The sequence below is a fragment of the Sapajus apella genome, unplaced genomic scaffold (assembly GCF_009761245.1).
Source record: "Sapajus apella isolate SASKATOON/1434 unplaced genomic scaffold, GSC_monkey_1.0 scaffold29, whole genome shotgun sequence".
In the NCBI taxonomy this organism is placed as follows: Eukaryota; Metazoa; Chordata; class Mammalia; order Primates; family Cebidae; genus Sapajus; species Sapajus apella.
Window position 1 is genome coordinate 5,547,865 of NW_022436969.1, and position 22,554 is coordinate 5,570,418.

The following is a 22,554-nucleotide window of genomic DNA, read 5'->3' on the forward strand; positions in this document are numbered from 1 at the left end:
GCTATTGTTAATGGGATTTCTTTTTCAGATTATTTACTGCCTATGTAAATGCTACTGATTTTTTGTACTTTGATTTTGTATCCTACAACTTTACTGTATCTGATCTTATATGTTTCTAAATATAAGATCATGGTTCTGCAGCAAGGATAATTTGACTTTTTTCTTTCCAATTTGGACGCCCTGTCTTTCTTTCTCTTGCATGACTGCTCTGGCTAGGACTTCCAGGACTGTGTTGAATAGGAGTAGTGAAAGCGGACATCCTTGTGTTTTTTCAAATTGTAGAGGAAAGGCTTTCAATTTTTCCCTGTTTAGTACGATGTTAGCTGCTGGTTGGTCATATATGGCCTTTATTATTTTGAGGTATGTCTTTTCTATACCCAGTTTGTTGAGTTTTTTTTCATGAAGGGATGTTGAATTTTATCACATGCTTTTTTAGTATCTATTGAAATGATAATATGGTTTTTGTCCTTGGTTCTGTTAATGTGATACAGTATATCACATTTATTGACTCATGTATGTTGAACCATACTTGTATCCCCGGCTAAATGAGGTTAATTTTTTCCTAATTCTTTTTTCTGTTTCTCACACCGTACAATTTCCTTTGACATATCTGCAATTTACTGATTTTTTTCCTTCTAATTCTAATCAGCTTTTAAGCCTTTATCATGAATTTTTTATTTCAGATTTTGTACTTTTCAATAACTTATTTTTGGTTTTTAATAATTATGTATCATAATTTTGGGGTAAGAAAGATTGTTTCCATATTTTTCTTTAATTCTTAAAATTTTTTCATTTATTAAGTGATTTTGTGAAAAATCTATGCAGTCAGCATAGATAAAGTCATTAGTCAATGCAGAATGTACACTCCTACTGTTATCCAATCTCTAGCTCACTTTTTCACTGACACCAACATTGGCCTTTGCGGTCCCCCTGACTTTCTTCATTCTGTTTTTGCATTCCTTTTGCTATTTTCTTAAGGTCTTTTTCTTCTCATACAGGGAATGTCTTGCAAGTCTATGTTTGAATTCATTTTTCTTTGCATAATCTAAGGAATTATAAATCATGCCAAACCCAGTTGTCTTGCCACCACTGAAATAGGTTCTGAATCCAAATACAAAGATGACATCCAGTGTGGTATTGTACATTTTGGCTAGTTTCCCCCAAATTTCTGTCTTAGGTGCTGTTGCCTTCCCAAGGTGAAGGACATTGATGTCCATTTGTTTCCTCTGAAGTAGCTGATACCTCATGAACTTCCTCGTTGAAACAGTTTTGTTTATCATGGCAGTTGATCGTTAGGCAGCCAGAAAGGGGGGAAACATTTCTTTAATTCTTGAAACATAATTTCTTTTAGTTCTTTGAATATATTTATAATTGGTGATTTAAAGCCTTTGTAGAGCAAGTCCAATATCTGAGCTTTCTCAGGGACAGTTTCTATTGATTGCTTTTTCCACTTGTTTACAAGCCATACTCTCCCTGATTCTTGGCCTGTCTGATAAATTTTTGTTGACAAGTGTACATTTTGTTGACAAGTGTACATTTTCATGGTATGGTTAATATGGTAACTCATATTCTTCCCTTTCCATGGTTTGCTGTTCCTCTTCATTTCTGACTTTTCTGTGATAATTATCTAAAGACTATAGTTATGAAATTTTTACTTGATTAGTTAGTTGTCAGCTGATCTGTGGGTCAAGACTTCTTTTTAAATGCCTTGAACCAATATATCTCTCTCCCTTTGCCAGAGCTTTATGTATATGTTGGGGCATAATTTCAATTCTCCATCAATTAAAAACTCTGCTTTTGTTTTAACTTCCTGCTTTCTTAGATCCTCAAGGTCAAACATAAATGAGAGATGAGGGCCTTTGCAGGTTGTACCTGAGCATGTGCACAATTCTCCATGTGCATGTGGCGTTTTACATCTCCAAGAAGATGACAGAGCTTTTCAAAGCAAGTCTTCTGCGTACATTTCATTTCCGTAATTTTCCTTTTCAGTTTTTTTAAACTTACTATTATTTTTTTGAGACACGGTCTTTCTTTGTTGCCCAGGCTGGAGTGCAGTGGTACAATCATGTAGCTCACTGCAGCTTTGATCACCTGGGCTAAAGAGAGCCTCCTGCCTTAGGCTCCTGAGTAGCTGGGACTACAGGCATATGCCCCTATACCCAGCTAATTTTATTTTTATTTTTAGTAGAGATAAGATATCACTCTGTTGCCCAGGCTGGTCTTAAACTCCTGCGCTCAATCATCCCACCTTGTTCTTCCAAAGTGCCGGGATAATAGGCGTGAGTCACCATACCTGGCCTCTTTTTCAGTTTTTGGACCAGTCTCTACTCCAAATGGGATCTCTGTCTCAGGCAGCTGCAATGTTAAGCAATTGCCACTGTATATTCTTAGGTCAAGAAAAGACATGTCCTGTGAGACCTGTCTGACAGGTCCACTAGTGACAGATTTCTGGGGATGCAGCTTTGTTGTTAATTCCAAAACTCTTCTGTCCCCTCCAGTGACTGGAGAACAGTTAGCATTGGAGAACAACATCCTTTTAGAGGTCCAAGGGGTTAAAAGTATTTTTGTAATAACACTAGAGGTTAAATGTCGTAATTTGTTAGATGACCAATAGGAAGCCAATACCAATAGGAAGTATTGGCTTCCTATTGGTCATCTAACAAATTACAACAAATTTAGTGGTTTAAAACAACACATATTTATTAATCTCATAGTTTTGGAGGTGAGATGTCTGAAATAGGCCTCACTGGGCTAAAATCACGGTGTCAGCAAAACTAGGAATGGCGGTTGAATCTTTCTCTCAAGATCCCATCTCTCTGCTTCTGACTCTTCAGCCTCACAGATTCACATTTAAGGACACTTATGATTTCATTGGGCTCACCTGGATAATCCACATTAATTGCAAGATCTCAAAGTCAGTTGATTAACCGTCTTAATTCCATTTAAAACCTTAATCCCACTTTGTCAAGGAACCTAACATAATCACAGGTTCTGGATTAGGAGGTTGTCATTTGTAAGGTGATGAAATTATTCTGCCTACTACATCCATTCATAGGGAGATTAGTTAACAGATAGTATATTATAATCCTCTGCTGTGAAATAGTTCAAAAACTAATATTCTTTTACAAAGTGCAGAGTAACTGCATATCATGCATAAGGGCACAGAACATGCTAAATGTGAAAAAAGAACATTTGATGCTTAAATTAAGGTCAGCAAATTTCCCAAGAGTAAATGGCACTGTCAAGTGCTTTAGATTGTAGTCTTGAAATGTTCATTTTTTTCCTTGTTATATTATGACATACAAATCTTGTCCTTGTTTAGTTACTCATAATATCACATTTATTTTTACACATTTTACATGTTAAAATTGAGACAGTCTTAATTAAAGGATCTAATGAAAAGTAATCACTTAATTAAAGGATCTAATGTAAGGCACAGAGGCTAGTGCATAATAAACGCTAAATAAATAAACATATTATTTGTAATAGCTTTTTAGATATGGAAGCTGTTTTTCAGGAAGTCCAGTGAGATACAGAAATGACCTGTCCAGTATTATGCCATAGGTAGAAGAATTGGGAACTCCATACCTGTGCATCTTTCACAAAGACTGAAAGCTTTCCAAAGGAACTAATTTTTTTTTTTTTTCAAAAAAGGCAATACTTTTTTATATCACTAAACCCCAAAATATCATTGATTCCATTCATACTTAATTAATTCTATATTTGATACTACAAAAAGAGAAGTTAATGACTCTGATAGGCTTTGTTATAGTCTACTCTGAATGAAATCTTCCAGAGTATCAAAAATAAAAGTCCTTTACAGAGAATTGGGAAAGGTGATTTGTTCTTGCTTGAATGATTATATAAATATATAGATGCATGCTTCTTTATAGTCTTGAAATCTGTGGGAGCCACAACTCAAACTGACTCATCAAATGCCACAGAGGCTGTGAACAGAAATATTTTGAAAGATATTACCTGAGGGGTTTTGCTCTGAGCCCAATTATGAGCAGACAGGCTTGGTCTATGCCTTCCCAATGTATTCTAAGAATTTATGACAGCTCAGGGGCTTAAAATATCAGCAAATTTGGTAGTACAGATACTCTATTAATTCTAAAACATTACATATTAAAGAAATGCTTATATGAAGGCAAAATTATTTTAGTTATCTATTCATACATATTTTTAATGGATTAAGATAATTTTTAATGCCATGATTATATAATTTTACTAAATATGAACATATTTTAGGAGCATTTCATTTTATCAGCTCATAATAATATATTTAAGGAATATACAGTCAGGTGTGGTAGCTCATGTATGTTCTCCTAGCACTTTGGGAGGTTGAGGTGGGTGGATCAAGACCAGAAGTCCAGGAGTTTGGGACCAGCCTAAGAAAAATGGTGAAACTCTGTCTCTATCAAAAAATACAAAAATTAGCCAGACATGGTTGTGCACGCTTGTAGTCTCACCTGCTCGGGGAGCGGAAGTCGAGGCTGCAGTGAGCTGAAATTGTGCCACTGCACTTCAGCCTGGGTGACAGAGTGAGACCCTCCCTAACATATATATGTATGTGCCTTTGTGTGTGTGGGTGTATTTTAAGGAGTACAAATTTATATGAAACAGTTTAAAAATTGAAATATAGGCCGGGCACAGTTGTCCATGCCTGCAATCCCAGCAATTTGGGAGGCCGAGGCGGGCGGATCACCTGAGGTCAGGAGTTCGAGACCAGCCTAACCAACACGGTGAAACCCCATCTCTAAAAAAAAATTGAAACGTAAAAATCAAATCAAACATGAACAATTTCCTTATTTTAAAAAATCTTTTATTTTTTGTTAAATCTGCCTACTTCATATTCATTAGTGTGAGTAATCAAGAATTAACTATTCACAGAGATTATTTTTCTTATTCTGACCCACGGTATACGTTCTTCTATTAGGATTCTTCCTAAAAATCTTCTACCTCTTGGTTATGTGGCCTGGATTCCTTCTTTAGCTGTCTCATTCAAGAGCAGTTGAAATAGTGGGACTGATTTTTTTGGTTGTGGAGATGGTTGCTTGAGTAACTAAGTCCTTAGAGTCCTTCCCAGTCATAGGCCAACTTCCCATATTTATTTTCCTTTTCTTTTTTAACTAAATGCTGGAGACTGTTTATTCTTCTCTTTCTACCAACTCTGCCACCACTCAGTCTACCTTGGGATTCCTCTGAAAACTAGTGGTCAGGTGAGACAGGACTTACGATGTTCCCCTAAGTATTCCCTACCTCAAGACTCTTAAATTACAAAGGCTTCAACATTTTAAGACAGAGCCTCCAGGCTTCAGTCTCAATCTTTCCTCTTTCTGAATTTTCTGTTTTTCCAGGTCAGGCTGACTGGACTGATTGAGTTTTAGCAAGGAAGATGGAGGGTGAAGTAGAGTTCTTTTTAAGTATCTTCTCTCAAGGATATCAATTGTATTTCTGGCAGGACTTACAGAACAATGCTTTTCAACCGATTTCATGTGATCAGTCACATAAAATAATAGTATTTTTATGGCATACATGGTGTCACAGAAAAGACTGGTTATCCATGCCTGTAGGCTATAGGTGCTCTAGGCCCTACCCTGCTACTCTTAAGAAATAAACACCTCAGGCCAACCCGTAACCTGTTTTCAGTGGATTTTCCTTTCTCACTGTTGGGAAGCTGTAATTTAAACAAAAAAGGTACCTATCTCTGGGTACCTCCCTGGGCAGAAGTCCCCCTGGACTATTTGTTTTTGGCTAGGATATAGAAATTAGACAAGTGTTCCTACTGGTTCATGTTGCCCTTTAAAGTTTCAGTGCTATCTGCCAAGTGGACAGAATTGGAGCAGTAAAACTATTTATGATTCATGTTTCCTATTGAAATATTGTTCTTAGCTACTAAATACTAAGGTACTTTTGTGTAAAGCATCAAGACATGACTCTGCATGCCAGGTGTTGAGGGCACAGTGATAGTGGTGGACAAGAATTGGTTTTTCAATTTGACAGAAGTTTTCCAACTTGGTGTGATTACATCAAGCCCAGCTATACAAGTGTGTTCTTTAGGGCTTAGAATAGTGAAAGACAAGAATTAAATTAAGAATAATTGCTATCAGTAGGAGTATAAACTTTCTTTCCTATATCCTTAGGACAGCTTAAGTCTTCATCCTTTAGGTCTCAAGTTTAAATATAATCATGAAGACTTTCCACACTAACTCAAGTAAGTGTCCCTGTCATTCTGTTAGTCCCTTTTTTTTTCTTTTTGCTAGTTTTTCTTAGGACTTTTCATATATACATATTTGTTTGTTTCTGCTCTGTTAGTCCCCTTAGTGTATAAGCTCCTTGAAAGCAGGTTCCATGTTTAGCTTATTCACAACAGTACCCTAGGATTCCAGTATAAAGCCTAACAAAGAATGCATTCAGATTTAATGAAACTCTTGACATTTTTGTGAAAAGCATTCATTTGATACATAATTTTTTTTTTTTTGAGACAGTCTTACTGTGTCACCCAAGATGGTGTACAGAGGTGCAGTCATGGCTTATCGCACCCTCCACCTCTTGGGCTTAAGTGATCCTCTCATTTCAGCCTCCCGAATAGCGGAACTAGAGGTGCACACCACCACACCCAGCCAATTTAAAACACTTCTGTGGAGACGGGGTCTCTGTTGCCCAGGCTGGTCTCAAACTCGTGGCCTCAAGTGATTAAATTTTTAAAAATATGTATTTTTCTTTGTTTTTCCAATTTACTTTATATAAAAAACAGAAATACTAATTTTTTATTATTCATTAACGTTTGGTAACACTTTATATGTTTTCCCTTTGCGTTATATGGAAGTCTGAATTTACAGAATAAAACCCCACAGCAACACAAAACCCACATTTGCCTGTATTCCTTCCATAATTTGAAAATTTTGCCTTTTTCCCTTACACTGACTTGAAGCCTAGCGGCTTGGGCCTAATTTACAAGGCATTAAGTACTCTCAGTAAAAACAGAGTGAGGATGCCCTGTTTCACAACTTAATTCCAAAGTGCCAAGCAGGACGAAATCGACCCACTTTTCTGCTAAGGGTTTGTCCCAAGTGGCGAGCTCTTCTCTGTCCGCTCCAGCCACGCTGGCTGACCGCCCCTGAGCACTGAACACAACCTTGGTGTCCCGGTTTTGGGTCAGGGTTACTTTCCAAATGTTAGGCACGACTTTCTCCGTGCGTGCGAGACTGTGGACTCGGAGGTGCGCATTTGGGGCGTAGCCGAGCCATTTAAACCAGCGAATCCGCGTTCACCTAGTCCTTCCACCTCTGCCCTATCTCGGCAGACGCTCCACGGATTTGCACGAACTCCCGAGTCCTGACCTTCCTCCCTTCTCCCGGCTGCCCGGACAACTCGGGGCGGCCACTTCTTGCCAGCAGGCGTAAGTAAGGATGAAGTTGGAAAAACTGAACTTGATAGATCTAGAGCACGCTCCGCAACCCAGTCAGGGAGACGCTTCTGAGCGCCGGAGGGGGAGGCAAGTTGCAACCGCGCGAAGGGGGCGGGCCGGCTCGAGCCGCTCGCATTTCCTGTGACAGTGCTGCCCCAGCCTCTGCCTCTCCCGCGGCGGCGGGACCATTTCCTGAATCGCTGAAGCGGAGGGAGGAATGGGGCAGGACTCTACCATTAGCTTAAAGGGCTAGGGGGTGCCCAGAAAGAGAGGTCGAGGGATACGAGGGCGGTCAAAAAAGTTGGGCCGGGGATAGGGGTCCCCCAGAGCGCGCAGAAACGAGACGTCCCTGGGCGAGCGTGTCGCCTTTAGGCTGGCCCCGCCGCCTGTCCGCTCGGCTCCAGAGCATCCCCCCTTCTCGCATTCCCAAGGTGGTTTAGCCCGAGAGGCCGGCGTCTCTCCCCCAGTTTGCCGTTCACCCGGAGCGCTCGGGACTTGCCGATAGTGGTGACGGCGGCAACATGTCTGTGGCGTTCGCAGCCCCAAGGCAGCGAGGCAAGGGGGAGATCACTCCCGCTGCGATTCAGAAGGTCAAACCGCGCGGGGTCGGGGATGCCAGGCCCTTCCCGCCTCTGGAAGAGACAGACACGGGGGGAAGGGCTGGGCCCAGAGTCGGCCGGGCCGGGCCGGGGGCGGAGGCGGAGGCGGGCCTGCTGGGAAGCAGCGGTGTGTGGGCGCCCGAGCTGCGGGCTCTGCCTGAGTGGGTGGCGGAAGAGGGCGAACCGGTTTTTCTCGGAGTCTTTCGCGCGTTCACGCGCTTTTTTATAGACACAAAAGCCCAAACCACCGCCGCCTGATTTCTCTAGGGATGGGGCGGCGTTCGGGCAGCGGGGCGCGTGCGCCCGGCAGTGGCCGTGCGGGGAAGGGCGTGTGTCGGGCCAGCGGCCACGCGCGTTGCTCCAGAGTTACTTTGGCGTCGCCCCGCCCCGCGCTCCGCAGTTGCTTCGTGCGGACCCCACCGGGGTCACGGCAGGCGGAAGGGGAGTCAGAGCGTTGGTCGCAGCTCTGCGTTTCAGCCCAGTTGGGGAGCTCTCTGGAGAACTTGAGGAACGCTGGAGGGAACCTTAGTAGAGTCTGAGGAGCGGGCAGGGAAGGTCCCCATGGACTTAGGGGTTACCCCCAGAGCCTCTTCCTTTCTACATCGCCGCCTATTCATTTACTTCTGTAGCAAATATTTATTGAGTGCCTATTTTAGGCGCTGAGGCTGCTGTGGTGAGTCATGGTCCCTGCCTTCCTGGAACTTACAGTCTAGCGGTGGAGACTATCGTGACCAATTGTATATGTCGTGATAAATACACGGGGAGCTGCGTCCTTATTAAATGATAGTGCTGCTGCGGTCCCTGCTGTGTTACTGCCAGTCGGAACACAAAGGTTCTTTATTGTCCTCTCACCCCTTGTTGCCTACTAGCAAGGCAGCGTTCTAAATTTTACTGACCTAGGCTTTTAAAAGTTATTGCTGTATTTAGCAGTTTAAATATTTTTGTTTTGTTTTATGCAGTGGAGCAAAGGTCAACATAGAAAAAAAAAGTCAAGTTTTAGTACCACTTAGACTACGTAGATTATGCTAATTGGTTTCTGTTTACTGTCAGGTTCTTCGTAGTATGGCGTTTGACATTTGCCCAACTGTTGCTTTACTTTATGAACAAACGGGCTTCACAGTGCCTGGAAATGCAGTGCTTTCATGTAGTACACTGAGTTGAGTTGCAGCCTGGCAAACAGCTCCAAGTACACACACAAAACTGCGTTTCTGGAGGGTTCACCTTCTTTATTTTTGCATCAGTATTTACTAATGCCCTCCCTCTCTGAATTTTCTGGTTTTTAAATTTTAAATTCGGTATGTTTTCCTCTTAAACTTTTAAGACAGCTTAATTATGAAGTAAACTTATAAAGTCTGTAACATGTTACACATGCATAGAAATTATTATGTTAAATTATTATCTTACAATTGGCGAATCACAAAACCATGCTGTTATAAAGCTTGGAAACTAGCCAGCTACCTCATCAAGACTCCTGGGCTGAAGTTTTCATGTATTTATTTCATTCTGGCGAAGGACAGAATTTTTCTTTACTACTCCAAAGCATTAGAATGATGAAAAGCCAACCCAGACTCTTACTTTTAGCCTTAACTGGCTAAAACTTCTTTTACAGATAGTGTAGGCAATTAAATGTTCGATATAGAAGAAATTCAAATTTTCCCTTCTGGGCTTGTTTATAATTCAGAGGGAGAATAATTGTAATACTAAAACATTATTGATTAAACATGATATCATTCCAAAGGTGTACAATAAGATTTTCTGTGGTGAGCTATAGTATATATTAAAAAGACTCAAGGGGATTCAATTTCTGTATAGATGAAACATTTCTAGAAATCTGAAGGGGAAAATCAGTTATTGAAAGGATTGTCCATATGAACTGTTTATGGCGTATTTTTACAAGAGATTTAAACAGTTTAGTACATAATGAGATTTTATTCAAGAGAGCTGATTCACTAATCTTGCTTTAAATTATATTTGTTATTTAAAAGAATTTTAAAATACTTTGTAGCAGCAGGTAGCAACACTAACAAAGCAATTTTAAGGAAATTTTGTTTTTTTTATGTTTCCATGTTTGCTCAGTGTATTATGATCTGTAATAATTGGTTGGGGTAACAGTATTTTGTTAAGGGATGCACTTTAGAGTTCTTGTACAAGCAGTATTCACTAATGCCCTCCCTCTCTGAATTTTCTAGTTTTAAAATTTTGCTTGATGCACTCACTAGATTTATACTAAACCTTTTCTAATTCTGTTTCAGATGTTGGATGACAACAACCATCTTATTCAGTGTATAATGGACTCTCAGAATAAAGGAAAGACCTCAGAGTGTTCTCAGTAAGATTGATATGAAACTTTCTTTTTAAATCAGTTTTTTGTATTGGTTAATTTTTTACTTTTTACTGACAGCTTTATTGAGATATTCACATACCATAAAATTCGCCTATTTTGAAGTGTACAATTTAGTGTTTTTTTAGTATATTCATAGAGTTTTGCTGATATTTACATCATTTGGTTTTACAGCATTTCTCACATCCCCAAAAGAAACTGGGTGTCTGTTGACAGTCAGTAACCCCCACCCTTCACCCCCGACAACCACTAATCTACTCTTGTCTGTGTGAATTTGCCTGTTGTGACATTTCATATAAATGGATTGATATACTGTGTGATCAGTTTTAATTGACATTTTTATTTTTCACTTAGCATAATACTTCTGAGGTTCATCCATGTTGAAGCATGTTTCAGTACCTCATTCCTTTTTATTGCCATTTTTTTTTTTTCCATTATACAGCTGTACCACATTTTATTTATCCATCAGTGATGGCCATTTGTGTTGTTTGTACTTTTGGCTAATTATGAACTGCTATGAACATTTGTGTACAAGCTTTTGTGTGACTTTTCTTAATTTTTATAAAAGAAAACTTTCTTTGGGAGGAGATTGGGTATCAATTCCTTTCTTATACTTCTTGCCCTGCATTATACAATAATGACTTCAAATATATGTGTAGTCTGATCTGTGGAAAAGTTAGATCATCATTTATGTAGGATATTGAGTTGCATCCACGTATGTGGTGGAGAAAACAAAGCTTCTATCTAATAAATAGAGAATTGATTATCATTTATAAGGACCGAACTTTCTTATTTTAAAGTGATGTGTCTGAAGTAAATAATATGGCCTGATAGAATCTGATGTGGTAGAATAAGTTGAATGTACTATTAAAAGTCTTTAGTATAGAACAGCACTGTCCATTAGAAATATAAATGCAAGCCACATGTGTAATTTTAAATTTTCTAGTAGACACAGTAAACACGTAAAAAGAAACAGGTGAAATATTATTAATACATTTTATTTAACTCATTATTTCCAAAATAAAAATATTGAGATATTTTGCTTTTTTTTTTTCCTAAGTAATAGAAACCTGTTGTGTATCTTTAATAACACATCTCATTTTGGGTTAGCCATGTTTTATTGTGTCTAGTGGCTGCTACATTGGTCAACACAGCAGTAGAATGTAGCTGACTCTTGGTATCCTTGGTGAATTGATTCTAGGACTCCCCATGGATACCAAAGTCCAAGATGCTCGTGTCCTTAATATAAAATGGTGTAGAATTCACATATCACCTACTCACATCCTCCTGTAAACTTTAAATAATCTCCAGATAGCTCATAATACCTAATACAATATAAATATTATGTAAATAGTTGTTATACTGTATTGTTTAGGGAATAAGAAAAAAGTCTACATCTTCAGTACAGACACAACCGTCTCCCCCCCCCCCCCCCCCCCCACAAAATATTTTCAGTGCGTGCTTGGTTAAACTGTGGATACTGAGGGCTGTTTTATTCTCACCCTTGTTTTGGGACACATTTGCCTTTCCTAGAGATCTCACTGATATATCCTCAGGCAGATGATTCCCAGCATCCATGGGTCTTGCTTTATTTGGTTTTCACATTGTACTGGTCTCTTGCTGTCATTTGATTTACCCTCCATTTAATTCCAAGTTTCCATTACTTTTTCCTCTTTGTTTAAAAGTGTTTTTAAATTTAAAAAGTCACATAAGGTCATTGAAAAAAAAAATCATAAAGGGTTAAGTTTGTGGAGATGTCACCTTTTACATGCCACTATCTTATCTCCCTCCCCCCGTAGGAGTAACTGCTTCTGATGCTGTAGTATGTATCCTTACAAACATTTTTTTCTGTGCATTTACATACATGAGTTTATATGTATGCATGCACATTTATAGATATTGTTGTTTTTAATATTTATGTAGGTTACAGTTTTAGAAATGGAATTACTGGGTTAAAGACCGCGGTAAGTTGACAAATTAACCAGCAAAATGATTGTATTGGTTTGCTTTCCCCCAGCCAGGTTTTTAGAGTCCTAGTTTTCAGCTACCCCTGTGAGCAGTAGATATTAGACATCTTTAAAATATTTTTGCACATCGAACTGCTGAAAAGTGGTGTCTTAAGTTTTTGTTTTGGCCAGGCATGAGCCATAATGCCTGAAATGTCAGCACTTTGGGAGGCTGAGGTGGGAGGATTGCTTTGATGACATGAGTTTGAGAACAGCCTGGGCAACACATTGAGATCTGTTTCTTCTTAAACACCATCACCACCACCACCACCAACAACAAAAAAACACAAAAAACCTTTTCGTTTTGAAATAATTTCACACTTACAGAAATGTTTCAAAGATGGTACAAAGAATTCCTGTATGTGCTGCACTGAAGTTTTTCGAAGGATAACATAGCCCACTTGCTTTTTTATTCATTTCTTTCCCCATATTTTTCAGAAACATTTGAGAGTAATTGCAAATATGAATCCCTCTTGCTTTTAATAACCTCAGTGTGTATTTCCTACAAACAAGCACATATTCTTAAATTACCAGAGTATAAATGCTAAAATCAAGAATGCAATACTATTATCTAATGTTTAGGGCTTTGTTGAATTTTGCCACTTGTCCCATTAGTGTATATTTTCTGGTCTGGGGTCCAGTGCAGGATCTGGTGTTGTATTTAGTTGTCATGTCTCTTAAGTTATACTTTAATCTAGGGGTCCGACCGTTCCATAATTTTGACAATATTAAAGAGTACAGAACAGTTGTTTTGTGGAGGGTCCCTCATTTAGGATTTAACTGGTGTTTCCCATGATTAAATTCACACTATACACTTTTAGCAGGAGTACCACTGATGTGATATTGTGTCCTTCACAGTGCATCCTCAGTAGCCTTGTGGTAGCAGTTTGTCCCAATATTGGTGATAACTTTGATCACTTAGTTAAGATAGTATCTTAACTAAGGTGATATCTTACCTTATGATTTGTTCACCATAAAAGTACTATTTCTTGTAATTTATACATATCTAATGCCTTGAGGCACACTTACATTGTTTCTCATCATACTTCAACACATTACTTTTAGCATCCACCAAAAATCCAGTGATTTTTGCGTAAGATAGTTAACACTTTAGGTGGTTGCCAAATGATGACTAAATCTGTCATTCCTTCTACTTTTACTTAAATCTAACTGTAAGGAAGAAATTTCTCCTCCTATTCCTTCATTCTTTCATTCACTTATTTATGTCTACATGGACTTAAACATTATTACTATATTCTCTATGTTACAATCTCTTCTAGATTTGGCCAGTGGGAGCCCCTCAAGCTGGCTTCTTGATATGTCTTCATTATGTCTTGAACATTGTCTTATTTTTTTTTGTACCACAAAATGTTCTAGACTCATCCTGATTTTTTTTCCTGTGCGAGTTGGTAGTCACCCTTTTCTCCCTGATTTTGTGTGTGTGTGTGTGGAGAATGATTATTGAGAAACTAAGATCTGAGTGCTAGGTTATCTTACTGTTTAATCTGTTGTATGTTTTGCATTTTATATCATCGTTTTCATTACATATATTGTTGCTTAGATGAATCTTGTCTGCATATTTGAAAATATTCTTTAAAAAAATTAGCTAGCTGATCTATTTCTTTGGTTTAACGATTGCTAATCATCAATAATAAGGAGATCACTTCCTCAAGTCTGCCATGGAATGGTAAAACTTAGAGGCACTGATTAGAATACAATCATGGCACTACATAATGCATTTTTGGTCAACAACAAACTGAAAGATTATAGTACCATATTTCTACTATAATAACTCATAAGATTATAATACCCATTTCTACTATAATACCCATAGGATTATAATATCATAATTCTACCTCACCTTTTCTATTTAAATAATACACAAATACTTACCAATTAGTACAGTACACCAAAAATTATTAAATACAATAAAAGGCTTTGCAAGTTTGTAACCTAGAAGCAATAAGCTCTACTATATGGCCTAGGCGTGTAGATTTGTTTTAAGTACTCTTGATGATGTTTGCACAACAACGATTAAATCACCCAACAACACTTTTCTCAGAATGTATCCCCATTGTTAAGTGATGAATAACTGTAATTATTTTTACTTTTGGCTTTTAAGAACTCCAGATAGCGCCAAGGATAGTATATGTCACAGAGAGTGTATGTTTAGGTCTAGAACCAACTGAGTCAGCAAAAGTTTACACTGTTTGTATTTTCAACTTTTTCAAATATGTGTATGATCATTTCTCTCATTCCCTACATATAGGATTAGACCTCATTTCTCACATATACTTGGTGAACACTTTAAGCAAATGGGGCTTACACTGACTTAGAGAGAATCTTAATTTCTGCCTTTTTTGATGGATTTAATTTCTTTTGTTCCTCAGATATTCTTTCTTTCTCAGGTTGTCAGTATTGGTTTGTGAGTAAAGAGGAAAAAAAAACTCCTCAACCTTAACAAGTGTTCTTGTTTCTCATTGTAGGAGAAGCAAAAGGAAAATAAAGGGAAAGATTAATACATGACAGCCATCTGGGAATTGATAGTCTAACTTTAACAATTCTTTAAGATGTGATAACTTTGCCTGAAACATTTCTTATACAAGAATATGAGTATTTACTACTTTTTTGTTAATGTTCATCTTTGAACCTTTACTCCGGGTGTGGTGGCTCACATGGGAGGCCAAGGCATGCAGATCACCTGAGGTCAGAAGTTCGAGACCAGCCTGGCCAACATGGTGAAACCCTGTCTCTATTAAAAATACAAAAAATTGGCTAGGCATGGTGGTGGATGCCTGTAATCCCAGCTACTTGGGAGGTCGAAGCAGGAGAATTGCTTGAACCCAGGAAGTGCAGATTACAGTGAGCTGAGATCATACCACTGCACTCCAGTCTGGCTGACAGTGACACTTTGTCTCGAAAGAAAAAACAGGATATGTTTATTTGATGAATGCTATAGAATAATGCAATTTTACAGAAAATATATTGCAGTCAGCAAAGGCCAATTAAAAATTTTCATTTTTACCTACCTTTTTATATGAGAGAAAATGAATTTGCTTTATTAAAGTTAATCTTGAGTGGTGTTGGTGTTACAACATTTCCTCCATCTTTGTGTTTTAGCATATCTCTTTTTTTCTGTAGTTGGAAATTACCTGTTCACTGCCTTCTCTATATGCTGAGATGGGTAGTATAAACACAGTCAGCATAAATTGCTGGTCATTGCTACGGTAGTGAGAAGGAAGAAAAGGTGTGTGGTTCCGACCCTCTTTCCTGCATTTTAGCAGACCATATTCACTGTACTTGGGTTTGAGGTTTCCCGCAAAATGAAAATGGCAGAAGGAAGGGATAAGCATATATTTTTTTCTTTTTCAGGTGGGGTCTCACTCTTGCCCTTGCTGGAGTGCAGTGGTGCAATCTTGGCTCACCGCAATCTCCGCCTCCTGGGTTTAGGCAATTCTGCTTCAGCCTCCCAAGTATCTTGGATTACAGGCGTGTGCCACCACGCCCAGCTAATTTTTGTATTTTTAGTAGAGACGGGTTTCAGCATGTTGGCCATGCTGATCTCGAACTGCTGACCTCAAGTGATCTGCCTGCCTCGGGCTCCCAAAGTGCTGAGATTACAGGCGTGAGCCACCGTGCCCAGCCAGGATAAGCATATTTCACTGGACTCCTTTATTTCTTTTTTAAAAAACTAAATTTACTAGTGTACTAAATGTACTAGTATGGAGCTATTACATACATCAGTTATTTCATCTACTAGTTATGCAATCATGTGCAAGTTATCAACCTCTCTAAACATTAGTTTCTTTCAGTAAACTGGAGAAAAGATCTCCTACCTCATAGTCTTGGTTAGTGGATTAAGTGAAATATATATGCATATAAAACAATTAGAACACTATTTAGCATACATGGTAAGATCTCTGAGCTCATTATTTTTAAAGATGTTATTTATCATTCGGAACTTTTGCAGAGTAAATAGGAAAAATTGAAGTGCTATTGATGTTTGGGTAACAAATTTCCTGTGAAACTTTAGAAATGATATACAATGCTGTCTGTACTTAAGCAGATAGGAAGAAAATTATTTTTTAATATTGATATTTGTTTTGTTTTAATAGGTATCAGCAGATGTTGCACACAAACTTGGTATACCTTGCTACGATAGCAGATTCTAATCAAAATATGCAGTCTCTTTTACCAGCAGTAAGTACCTTTAAAATGATGTGAGGTAGATAATCTTTACCTATGGTTTGGCACATTTTTGTTGAATGATTTTAAGTTTTGTTTCATAAATCTTGCTTTACTCTGAGAATGAGAGTATTCTGTTACCTAAAAGCTTTATTGTTTTGCTTTTATGTTTAATTTGAATTCACCTAAAATTGATTCTGTCCCTGAGAAAGTTGTATTCATTTACCTGTCCACCTACCTACCTATTTATTTTAATTTTTAATACAAGTAATTTGTTCATAAATCTGAAGTATTTCACAGCAAATCCCAGACATCATTCAGTTAGCAGTAGATACTGTATTTCCATATGCATCTCTAGCAGACAGGACTATTCTCTTACCCAGCTAAGTTAACCATAATTTATGTCTTGTAATATTCAATCTGTTTTCAATTTTTATCAATTATCTAAAAAAAAAAAATTAATGTTTTACACTTGATCTTAGCCAAAAGGCTGAGAAGTGATTAAAAACCTAAATGTTTTAATAGCCGTTTGCATCAGAATCCAAACAGGGCACACATAGTGCATTGGTTGGTATGTGTCTTAGTCTCTTTTAATCTGTATCATTTTATCTTTTTAAATCTTCATTTATTTGTTAAAGGATTTGGGTCATATGTTGTGTAGAATTTTTAACATTCTGGATTTGGGTAATTGTATTCTCGTGGTCCTTTAATGTGTTCTTGTTTCTCATTTCATGTAAACTGGTCAGTGGAGAGGTGTAATTAGTGAGGTTTAGTGTTGGTGGTGCTTTGTATTTCCTATAGTATCAGATGAGAATGAACATGCTTGGTTGTTCCATTTTTAATAATGTTAAGATTGATCATTGGGTACAGTTGATACCAGACTGATCAATTTGTTATAAGGTTCCCTGTCTACTTATCACTTAATGGTTTTAGTAGTCGTTGGTGCTTGTGGACCAGCTCTTGAATTTCACTTTGGGATCACAGAATGGTGAATTTCTAATTTTATAATCTCTCCTGCATTTATTAGCTGTAATTATTTTAAAAGGAGAAACTTTGTTTCATTAAGTATTTGGTTATCCTGAAACTAGAGAGTCCTGTAGGAAAGTCATGATAAAGGCTTGATTCTATCCTTTTATCAATTTTCAGAATGAGTTGGTCTCTAGCAACCTGTGTAGGTTACCATTCAGTTTAACATTTTTGTTTTTATTATCTGAACTTATACATTTTTATATTTTTAATGTTTAAATCTGTCACAGTCATCCTTTATTATGTTGAAATCTTTTTTCTCTGATCAATGAAAACCTCTTCATTTGGCTCCTGTGTCCGTCCTTCTGACATGACTCAAGTATTTCATGGCCACTTTGTTTTTGTGATTTGAGAGAGAGGTATCAGGCTGATTACATTTTCTTCCCCAGAACTGGAATCAGCTGTTTCTTCAAGGAGTACTTGTTTTTCCTTAATTTAATGGGAATTGGTATTTAGAGAGCACAATTTGGATGCTTGGGGCATTTATCATTACTGGGTTTTCATTGTTTCATTGTTTCTAGGCCTTTGTAATGGATAGACTTAGTAAACATTTTGTTTTTAATAAGATAAAATACTGAGTTCTTAGAAATAGTTCTACTTCAGGAAGGATTTTTATTTATTGAATTTATATAGTAGTATCTTCTTTCTTATTCTAAAAATCTTGGATTCCTTAATTACATTGCTATATTTGCTTTCTACAAATTTACGTAAAACACGTAACAATGTAATACCAAAATTACCACTGACAATAAGATGCTTGTCCCTAAGATACATCCCACTGAGGATATTTTAATCAGAACATTTTGTTTTGAACTTGAAATAGTTCTTCGTATGGCATTTGTCATGAACTGGATTACCAGTTAGGTAGAATTTGTTTTTGTGAATAATGTGAAGGATAGGTTCAGTTTTGTTTCCATATGAATAGTTCTTTGTCCCATCATTACTTATGGGAAAAACTAAACAAAATATCTTTATTTTTGTCATGCAATTTATGTTGTATCCGGTGCCCATATATATGTGGGTCTGTGTCTTATCTGTGCATTTTGTTTCCTTGGTCTGTTTTTATGAATTCTATCTGGTCATACTTAATATATATTTGCGAAGTTCTTATTCCTTCCCCCCCCACCCCAAGAATATCTTGGCTGTTGGTTCTTTGCATTTCCTTATACACTTAAACACCAGTATGTCAGGTTATACACACATACACATAATCCTGTATGGATTTTCACTGAGATTACCTTTACTCTAAATCAATTTGGGAAGACTTGATATTTTTACAAAATTGAGTCTTCCAGATTGTGAGCATAGCATGTATTTTCATTTATTTAGTCCTTTAATGTTTGTTAATGAAGTTTTATGATTTTCCCTGTAGATTATTTGCAGCTCTCATTGAGCTTATTGCAAGATATTTAATACTTTGTTATTTTTTGAGGCCACTTTAAATCGAGTCTTTGTTTCGTACCGCAGTTGCTGTTTACATGAAAATGCAATTGATTTGAATCTCACATTCTTGTTGAACTCTTATTTCTAACAGTTTTTCTGTAGATGCTTTCAGTTTTCCATATTCATGATCATATCATTTGTGAATAATGAGCTTTGTTTCTTTCTTGTCAATCCTTACACCTTTTATTTTTTTTTTCTGGCCTTACTTCTCTGGCTAGGACCTCCTGTACATTCCTGAATAGAAGTGGTGATAGAGGACATCTTTGTCTTGTTCGTAATCTCAAAGGGAAAGCTTTCACTGTTTGACCATTAAGTATGATGTTTGCTGTAGTGTTTTGTAGGTAACTTTTGTCAGATTAAGGAAGCTCCTTTCTGTTTCTGGTGTGCTAAGTAAGAATTTGTATCTTGAATGGATGTTAAATTTTATCAGGTACTTTTCTTGCCATCGAATGAGATGATCTTAAGATTTTTCTTATTTATTAATGTGGTAAAATATACTGATATACTTTTAATGCTTAATCAGCCTTGCAACCTACTTTTTTTTTTTCCCCATTTATTTATTTTATTGCATTTTAGGTTTTGGGGTACATGTGAAGAACATGCAAGATGGTTGCATAGGTACACACGTGGCAGTGTGATTTGCTGCCTTCCTCCCCATCACCTACATCTGGCATCTCTCCCCTTGCTATCTCTCCCCAGCTCCCCACCCCCCACCGTCCCTCCCCTATTTCCCCCCAACTGACCCCAGTGTGTAGTGCTCCCCTCCCTGTGTCCATGTGTTCTCATTGTTCAACACCCACCTATGAGTGAGAACATGCGGTGTTTGATCTTCTGCTCTTCTGTCAGTTTGCTGAGAATGATGGTTTCCAGGTTCATCCATGTCCCTACAAAGGACCCAAACTCATCGTTTTTGATGGCTGCATAATATTCCATGGTGTATATGTGCCACATTTTCCCTATCCAGTCTATCGTCAATGGGCATTTGGGTTGGTTCCAGGTCTTTGCTATTGTAAACAGTGCTGCAATGAACATTCGTGTGCATGTGTCCTTATAGTAGAACGATTTGTAATCCTTTGGATATATACCCAGTAATGGGATTGCTGGGTCAAATGGAATTTCTATTTCTAGGTCCTTGAGGAATCGCCACACTGTCTTCCACAACGGTTGAACTAATTTACACTCCCCCACCTATAGTGCAAAAGTGTTCCTATTTCTCCACATCCTCTCCAGCATCTGTTGTCTCCAGATTTTTTAATGATCGCCATTCTAACCGGCGTGAGATGGTATCTCAATGTAGTTTTAATTTGCATTTCTCTGATGACCAGTGATGATGAGCATTTTTTCATATGTTTGTTGGCCTCATGTATGTTTTCTTTTGTAAAGTGTCTGTTCATATCCTTTGCCCACTTTTTAATGGGCTTGTTAGTTTTTTTCCTGTAAATCTGTTTTAGTTCTTTGTAAATTCTGGATATCAGCCCATTGTCAGATGGGTAAACTGCAAAAATTTTTTCCCATTCTGTTGGTTGCCAATTTGCTCTAATGACTGTTTCTTTTGCTGTGCAGAAGCTGTGGAGTTTGATTAGGTCCCATTTGTCTATTTTGGCTTTTGTTGTCAATGCTTTTGGTGTTTTGGTCATGAAGTCCTTGCCTACACCTACCTCCTGAATGGTTTTGCCTAGATTTTCTTCTAGGGTTTTTATGGTGTTAGGTCTTATGTTTAAGCCTTTAATCCATCTGGAGTTAATTTTAGTGTAAGGTGTCAGGAAGGGGTCCAGTTTCTGCTTTCTGCACATGGCTAGCCAGCTTTCCCAATACCATTTATTGAACAGGGAATCCTTTCCCCATTGCTTGTTTTTGTCAGGTTTGTCAAAGATCAGATGGTTGTAGATATGTTGTGTTGCCTCCGAGACCTCTGTTCTGTTCCATTGGTCTATATCTCTGTTTTGGTACCAGCACCATGCTGTTTTGATGACTGTAGCCTTGTAGTATAGTTTGAAGTCTGGTAGTGTGATGCCTCCAGCTTTGTTCTTTTTGCTTAGAATTGGCTTGGCTATGCGGGCTCTCTTTTGGTTCCATGTGAAGTTTAAGGTGATTTTTTCCAGTTCTGCGAAGAAGGTCATTGGTAGCTTGATGGGGATAGCATTGAATCTGTAAATTACTTTGGGCAGTATGGCCGTTTTCACGATATTGATTCTTCCTAACCATGAACATGGAATGTTTCTCCATCTGTTTGTGTCCTCTCTTATTTCGTTGAGCAGTGGCTTGTAGTTCTCCTTGAAGAGGTCCTTTACGTTCCTTGTTAGTTGTATTCCTAGGTATTTTATTCTCTTTGTGGCATTTGTGAATGGAAGTTTGTTCTTGATTTGGCTCTCTTTAAGTCTGTTATTGGCGTATAGGAATGCATGTGATTTTTGCACATTGATTTTGTATCCTGAGACTTTGCTGAACTTGCTTATCAGTTTCAGGAGATTTGGGGCTGAGACGATGGGGTCTTCTAGATATACAATCATGTCGTCTGCAAATAGAGACAATTTGACTTCCTCCTTTCCTATTTGAATGCCCTTTATTTCTTTTTCTTGCCTGATTGCTCTGGCTAGAACTTCTAATACTATATTGAATAGGAGTGATGAGAGAGGGCATCCTTGTCTGGTGCCACATTTCAAGGGGAATGCTTCCAGTTTTTGCCCATTCAGTATGATATTAGCTGTTGGTTTGTCATAAATAGCGTTTATTATTTTGAGATACCTTCCGTCAATACCTAGCTTATTGAGGGTTTTTAGCATAAAGGGCTGTTGAATTTTGTCAAAGGCCTTCTCTGCATCAATTGAGATAATCATGTGGTTTTTGTCTTTGGTTCTGTTTATGTGGTGAATTACGTTTATAGACTTGCGTATGTTGAACCAGCCTTGCATCCCCGGGATGAAGCCTACTTGATCATGGTGGATAAGCTTTTTGATGTGCTGTTGCAATCGGCTTGTCAGTATTTTATTGAAGATTTTTGCATCTATGTTCATCATGGATATTGGCCTGAAGTTTTCTTTTCTTGTTGAGTCTCTGCTGGGTTTTGGAATCAGGATGACGTTGGTGTCATAAAATGATTTGGGAAGAATTCCCTCTTTTTGTATTGTTTGGAATAGTTTCAGAAGGAATGGTACCAGCTCCTCTTTGTATGTCTGGTAGAATTCGGCTGTGAACCTGTCTGGACCTGGGCTTTTTTTGGGTGGTAAGCTCTTAATTGCTGCCTCAACTTCAGACCTTGTTATGGGTCTGTTCAGGGTTTCGGCTTCTTCCTGGTTTAGGCTTGGCAGGAGGCAAGTGTCCAGGAATTTATCCATTTCTTCCAGGTTTACTGATTTATGTGCATAGAGTTGTTTGTAATAATCTCTGATGATGGTTTGAATTTCTGTGGAATCTGTGGTGATATCCCCTTTATCGTTTTTTATTGCATCAATTTGGTTATTCTCTCTTTTCTTTTTTATTAATCTGGCTAGTGGTCTGTCTATTTTGTTGATCTTTTCGAAAAACCAGCTCCTGGATTTA

The 22,554-nt window shown here is 37.9% G+C and overlaps 1 protein-coding gene and 1 long non-coding RNA gene across 7 annotated transcripts in view; one reads left to right on the top strand and one right to left on the bottom strand.

The window, feature by feature from the left end:
* Positions 1–7,287: 7,287 nt before the first annotated feature.
* Positions 7,288–22,554, top strand: part of SS18 (SS18 subunit of BAF chromatin remodeling complex) — a 100,660-nt gene continuing 85,393 nt past the window's right edge. For 2 of the 6 annotated variants that reach the window (XM_032293150.1, XM_032293149.1), the window contains exons 1-3: positions 7,608–8,004; positions 10,266–10,342; positions 16,476–16,560. In XM_032293150.1, coding sequence (XP_032149041.1) covers positions 7,936–8,004; positions 10,266–10,342; positions 16,476–16,560 — 231 coding nt within the window. In that variant the 5' untranslated portion in view covers positions 7,608–7,935. Of the gene's footprint in view, positions 7,502–7,607; positions 8,005–10,265; positions 10,343–16,475; positions 16,561–16,621; positions 19,328–22,554 lie in introns of those variants that run through there. The other 4 variants (XM_032293151.1, XM_032293152.1, XM_032293154.1 and 1 more) reach the window with 4 other exon arrangements.
* Positions 19,484–22,554, bottom strand: part of LOC116561396 — a 7,174-nt gene continuing 4,103 nt past the window's right edge. The window contains exon 2 of the long non-coding RNA XR_004273411.1: positions 19,484–19,546. This is a non-coding gene — a long non-coding RNA (uncharacterized LOC116561396). The remainder of the gene's footprint in view (positions 19,547–22,554) is intronic.